The sequence below is a fragment of the Rosa chinensis genome, chromosome 2 (genome assembly GCF_002994745.2).
Source record: "Rosa chinensis cultivar Old Blush chromosome 2, RchiOBHm-V2, whole genome shotgun sequence".
Classification (NCBI taxonomy): Eukaryota; Viridiplantae; Streptophyta; class Magnoliopsida; order Rosales; family Rosaceae; genus Rosa; species Rosa chinensis.
Window position 1 is genome coordinate 17,123,619 of NC_037089.1, and position 7,062 is coordinate 17,130,680.

The 7,062-nt window shown below is 40.1% G+C and overlaps 1 protein-coding gene across 1 annotated transcript; it reads right to left on the reverse strand.

The window, feature by feature from the left end:
• Nucleotides 1-4,044: 4,044 nt before the first annotated feature.
• LOC112186684 (subtilisin-like protease SBT1.9) lies at nt 4,045-6,603 on the reverse strand. Its single transcript, XM_024325184.2, has one exon. The coding sequence runs from the start codon at nt 6,546-6,548 to the stop codon at nt 4,275-4,277; it is 2,274 nt and encodes a 757-aa protein (XP_024180952.1). The 5' UTR covers nt 6,549-6,603; the 3' UTR covers nt 4,045-4,274.
• Nucleotides 6,604-7,062: the final 459 nt, after the last annotated feature.

A 7,062-nucleotide genomic window follows, 5' to 3' on the forward strand; every position in this document is an offset into this window, starting at 1 on the left:
GAAGGAGGAAGAAACAGTTTGTATGAAAGATAATTTTTTGGACGTGAGAGGTAAAATAAATGGTAGATATTTATAGGAAAATTTTCAGAATTTTTTACAATTTTTTTTCCTTACCGTTTTGTTACCGTTATATATATATATATATATATATATATATATATATATATATATATATAGATTAATTATACACCGTAAGATCCCCTCATTAATTGAAGCCAATGGTCCAGATTTAATGAAAATTGGTTTCAAGTTTCTAAAGCAGCCAATGTCTAGCGTCCACGTACGCGATCATGTTGTCCCATTTAATGTCGCTACGCGACAAAATCATGGCTAGCACGCGCCAGACAACGGCCCACCCGCTACGGGACAAGAAATTGTCTTGCACGCGCAAGACTGCTCGCGTTTCTCTCTCCACATTGAGGCCTGACATCACCCACTTCTTCGGTTGAAATATACTCATCTTACAATCTTAAAACTTAGAAGCATTGTTGATTTTCTACAGGATACAAACATATATGGCCTGAACTACTTGGAAAGTCTAGGCAGGAAGCCAAAGCGATAATTAAGAAAGACATGCAAGGCGAAGCGTAAACCATGTAGAAGAGCTAGAGCTTCCACCGATCTTGGGGGAGGTTTCCAACTTGTGGCACTGCCATAACCCCTTTTAGCAAACCCACCTTATCTCTAAATACCACACCCAGGCCACATACATTATTTTTAGCGTCGCAAGCCCCATCAAAATTCATTTTTAAACACCCACAGAAGGAGGCCTCCAATTAACCTGCCTTTGTATCGAAGAAGTGCCATGAACCTGCCTTGCTCCCCCCTTCTTCTCCCATTCCACCTGCCATTCACTAGCCATTTGAATGACAATAGCTGGCTCTAAAGCCTGTTCTCCATGTCTGTGCAAATTCCTATTATGCCACAGCCACCAAGATATAAAACCAAAGGTCTCCAGTTCAGTTCCAATGGAGGTAGTGCTGACATGATGCATCAAGTCCAAAAAAGAAGGAATTTGCCAAGTTTTATAAATCCCATGCAAAAAAGAGCTCTTCCACACACTTTTAGCCTTTGGACATCCCAGAGAACATGCATGATTGACTCATCTAAGGTTCCACATTGCCCACAACTTGAATCAGCCAAAATTCTTCTTTTCTTCAAATTTTTTGCACACTGGACAAAGTTTTGTATTGCTCTCCAAAGAAAGATTCTTATCTTGTGTGGGACATTAAGATTCTTATCATGTATGACTACATGAAGCCACAGAACTCAACTTTTTGGTTTGCAAGTCTTGTGCTACCCAATAGCCTGACTTCACCGTATAAACTCCATTCTTTGTATAGTGCCACACTAACTTGTCTGGTACCATTCTTAATCCCAAAGGCATGCTCAATATCATATCAGTTTCATAAGGGAGAAACATGGCTCTTATCAATGGTACATTCCAAGCTCCGGATTTAGTAAATAAAGATTCAACCTTCATATTCCCCTGCATAGGTAAGTGACTCGATACCTTGAAAGTAACCGGGGAAGGCAGCCATTTGTCCTCTTTGATTCTCACTCTCTTCCCATTACCAATTCGCCATCTAGATCCACCATCAAGAACTTGTTTCCCCCATAATAATCCCCTCCAAATGGCAGAAGGAGTAAGTCCCAGCGTTGAATTTAGAAAACAAGTCTCGGGGAAGTATTTTGCTTGAAGCAGCTTACTCACCAGAGAATGTTTCCCCCAGAAAATCCTCTAGACAGTTTTCGCCAGCATGGCTTGATTGAACACCCTCAAGTCCCGAAAACCAAGGCCCCCTTCCTCCTTTCTCTTACATAGTTTCTCCCAAGCACACCAATGAATACCTCTAGCATTACCACCTTTCCCCCACCAAAATTGACTCACTTTCAACTGAAATTTATTACACACTCCAATAGGCAACTGGAACACACTCATTGAATAAGTGGGAATAGCTTGAGCAACTGCCTTGATTAATACAAGCTTACCCGCTTTTGAGAGGAACTTCCCTTGCCATCCTTGAAGGTGTCAAGTCGTTCATTTAACTTCCGGAAAACCTCCTTCTTGTTCCTGCCAATTGTCGTAGGCAACCCAAGGTATTTTTCATGACAATCCACAATTGGTACATTTAGTATATCCTTCACTTCATTCTTAACTTCATCAGGCATGTTTGGACCAAAAGAAAGAGCTGATTTCTGGAAATTTATGCGTTGACCGGCTGCACATTCATATAGGAGGAGACACTGCTTCAATGAAATAGCATTAACGAATAAGAGACTATCATCCACGAATAATAAGTGTGAAACCGAGGGTGCCGATGGTGCTACTTTAACCCCATGAATCATACCTAATTCATCCGCATGATGGAGTAGACCAGAAAGTCCTTCAGATACAAATAGAAAGAGATATGGAGATAGAGGGTCACCTTGTCGTATGCCTCTGGATGGTTTGAAGTTTTCCACCTTGTCGTACACCAAAATAGACCTATTTACTTAAATTTGAGCTGCAACCTCATTTACCCAAATAAGATTGCCCACTTACCTAATAAATTACATATTTTTTCCCTAATACCCAATTAAGTTATTTTTTAATTAATTTTTGTTTATTTTTGGGACAATTTGCTCTCTCCCTTTGTCACTTAGAGAGAGAGAGAGAGAGACTTCACCGGACAATTTGCTCTCTCCCTTTGTAACATATGAAATAAACTTTTTATTGCCTCCTAATAAACTTTATTGCCTCCTAATAAACTTTTTATTGCCCTCCAATAAATTTTTATTGGGAGTTAATAAAAGTCTCCGGCGACCTCTTTGGGAACTTCCGGCAACCTCCAGACCAGTGATCGGAGTCCCGCGTCCTATTTTATTGCCCTCCAATAAACTTTATCCCAATAATACCCAATAAATATTTTATTTTCCCCCAATAAACTTTATATTTTATTGTCCCCTAAAGTTTATTGAGAGTAATAAAGTCTTCGGCGACCTCTTTGGAAACCTTCGCCGACCTATGATAGGATTCTGGTGGCCGATCACCGAATTCTGATGGCCTGTCACTAGATTCCGTCTGCCGATCACTTGATTCCGACGGCCGGTGGCCAGATTCCGGCGAGGTCTTCAATGACTTTTTAATTATTTAAAGTGCAAACTTGTTTTTTTACATCTAAATTGGGTAAGTAAGCACACAAATATTTTAGTGGAGTAAGTGCGCATTTATTAGGTCCAATTGGGTAAATGGTCAAAAACCCTTATTTTTTTAGGGGAATGAATAGATTTTCATTGCTTAAGCATCATTACATTCAATCTCTATCGTGGCCTCCACACTCGGAGGAATGATACTAAAGAATTCCATAGAATGCATAACTAGGTTAGCTTCTTGATCTAGAAAATGAGCAACAGAGTTAGCTATACCCACAAAGTGTATCTGAGCTGTCGCAGCTTGTTGGAGAAGAGATCGAAGGTCCTGAATGAGATCAGAGCACATGAAAACTATTAGTTAGGTTAAAACGACCCGAAAATAGTTTATACCAACGGATGATAAAGGAATTAGAATTAAGGTTCAATCTGAAAAGAATGTTGATTTGTACTGTTTCTTGGCATCTGGATTTTAGCAGTACCATGTGTGAAAATATTGGTGGGATAATTATTCTCATACTTGGTTAAATTGAGTTTGTTAATTTGGTTGTGGTTTAGTATCAAGAGAACTATAGATAATTGGTGATCATTGTGAACTTAGAAGCTTGGTAGCTTGGCCTTCTGTTAAGGATCAGCAAGAGAATTGCTTGGTTAATTAACATGTGAGCTAAAAGGGGAGTGCCAAAATCACACTATCTAAACGTTCATAGATTTTAGTATTGTCAGATTTAAACAACAACAAAGCAACAGAAAACAACATAAATTAAGAAGCTCGCGAGTACCTGATTTCACAGCGGAACGAGTTTTTATATGTCACAACTCATATCCTCATTAAACACATGATTTTCGATCTTCTGCAATTTTAAATGTAAGTTGAGAAATGAGATCAGGTCATTTCGCTATTGTGTCAACTATGGGATGAGTATGATGAGAATAAATACAAGTGGATTTTGACTTTAAACCAGGAATTAGCTCAAAATCAAGCGTGAGATGATAGCAACTAGCTAGGACGTTAAGAATAACAGGACGGAGCACCAAACCTTTTATTTTGATCATATTTGATCTTCTTTTCCGGTTCCCATGTACAACCTTCTAACAACACTTACAGATATATATCATAATTTATGCTTACCAACAGCTAGTTAATCCCTTATCAGAGAATCTGGCACTATGTTTGTGGCCACTATTGGACTTCTCACTACATATTTTCCACCATCATCAATCCAACTAAGTGAGCCCTGAACCAAATCTTCTTTCAACAATTTTGGACCTACCATAGTCAGCTTGTACCTTAGCTTCTCATACTTCTTTGTGAACACCAACCTCTGTGGCTCCACCTTCAATTTCAAACCAGCCAAGGCTGTAAGATTCACAATGTAACTGGACTGTTCCTCTCCCACATTTGTTAGTGTCCTCTTGAACTCTTGCACAACTTTTGCATCCGAATTTGACCCGTTACTGTTAAAGTAAGCAATGAAAGACGGGTAATTAATATCAATGTTGAACCTATTGGCACATTTATAAATGGACCCTGTGATAATTTGTATCTGCTTTGCTGTGAATTTCATTGCACATAGAAGCTTTATGTAGTCATCTGCTGCTGCATCATAGACTAGTCCTGGATCAAGAGCCTTGTTGGGATTGATGTGTCCTGCTCCAATGGCTAAAGGGCTTGCAATGAGGTTTCCGTAAGTGTCTTTGATAGGGCTGTGAGTGTTGTCTAATGGATTCGCCGTGGTCATAAGAGCTGATCTAATAGCCGCAGGGCTCCAATCAGGATGCACAGATTTGATAAGCGCAGCCACACCGGCCACATGAGGCGCTGACATTGAAGTCCCTGTGTCAAGATTGAAGTTACTAAACAAAGGGCTTGACTGATCTTCAGATACTGAACTAGTTGGGGACCATGATGCCAAGATTAATGATCCAGGGGCTAAAATGTCTGGCTTCAGAATTGTTGGGCAGCTTGGAAATGGCCCTCTGGAACTGTAATCGTCAACCCTTGGTGCAGGTTTTGTACCAATGACTGTTTTCCTGAATTCCAAAATTGCTTTAGGATTACTACTTTGCTTAATATAGTCTACTACCAGTTTGCCATCTTGGTCACCAATAACTGCCGCTGGAAATATGTTTATGGTATCATAATCTGACAAGGTAGCATTGGATATGAAAACAACTCCTGAAACCTTTGCAGACTTTGCATTCTCAACTTGAACATCTATGCTCATGTTGTCTTTGCAAACAACAATCTTGCCTTTGAGTTTCTTCAGTTCCATCACACTTTGACAGCCATTAAAAACAAGTGGCAACTGAGTATCTCTAGAGAAGTTCCTTGGATACAAGGATGGGAAAGTGATTTTCATACCATTTCCCAAGGTTAAAATTCCTCCGAGCTGGCGATCGATAGTTCCTGCACCAACTATCACTGCCCATGGTGCTCCATTGACTAAGGTACCATAGCCAGGGCCATCATTTCCGGCTGCAACTGCAACAAAAATTCCCTTATTCATGGCTGCAAAAGTCGCTATTGCAATTATGTCATGATACAAATATTCATCCAAGCTATAACCCAAGGAAAGAGATAATATGTCCACCCCATCTTGAATTGATTGGTCTACGGCAGCAATAACATCAGATCCGGATATCTCCCCATACCAACCCACTTTGTACATTGCTATTCGAGCTCTTGGTGCCACGCCTACAGCTGTGCCAGTAGCATAGCCAAAATAGGATGCGCCCTTTACATAATTGCCAGCAGCAATAGAGGAAGTGTGTGTTCCATGTCCATTTGTATCGCGGGCTGACTTCATTGATATATTTAAGTCTGGATTCTCTGCAATAAAGCCTTTATAGTAAAACCGGGCCCCAATGAGTTTCTTGTTGCACAAGGAAGAGCTAAATTGGGTGCCGGATTCACATTTTCCTTTCCATCTAGAGGGGATTTGAGTCATTCCTTCATCATTGAAGCTCTCACTCTCGGGCCAAACTCCGGTGTCAATTACACCAATTGTGACATTCTCACCATAATTCGAAGCAGGCCAAGCGCCAAACAAGGGTGTTAGACCAAGGAACCGAGAAGAGCGGGTGGTGAGAAGTTTAAGGGGGCGATCACGAATATATGAAATGAAGCCAAGGGAGCTTTTGAGGGATTCAAGCTCAGAAAGTGTGAGAGTTGCACTGAAGCCTTGAATTGCATTAGTATAGGTATAAATGAGCTTTGTGGTAGTACTGGTAGTTGCCTCAGCGTTGACACCGTCTGATAGAGATGAAAGGGTTGCCAAATACCATTTGTGGTGATCAAAGAAGGCTTTGGGCATGGCTGAAGAATCCATGTGGACAATGTATGTGTGAGATTGTGCAGAAGCCATGATTGAGATTAGAATTGAGCATAGAACTAGCACAGCTAGAGTAGCCATTGATGAGAAATGGCTTCAAGTGTGTGAAACAATTCTGGCTAGCTACAATTATATCCACGGTTCAATTCCAACATCTCAAGGATGTGGATGGGACCACCAAAGCATAGTAGTCAGTAGTGGACCAAATAAGTGCTGGCTTTATCATTTTCCTTTTTCTATGATGATGGAATGACTCGAGTCCTCTCATTTCGGTCCCATTTCAAATAATGTTGATGAGCTCCAAACGACAGCAAACTTTTGAAAGGGATTTCTGAACCACTTTTTTATTAACTGATACAATAGGAACAGAAGAAGATGTTGTACTATCCTCAAATTGATAACCATCGCAAATAATTGAATAAATTTGATTCGTAGAAGTGCAGAACAAATGTATATAGCAGCTAGGTAAGTTACACAATGAATAATTCGGCTCCTTAAAAGCACGATACAGAACGTCTGAAATATTTTCAAGAAGAAGACATTGACAAGGACCACAAATTTGAAGAAATTCATTGCAGAGAACAAATGTTATACA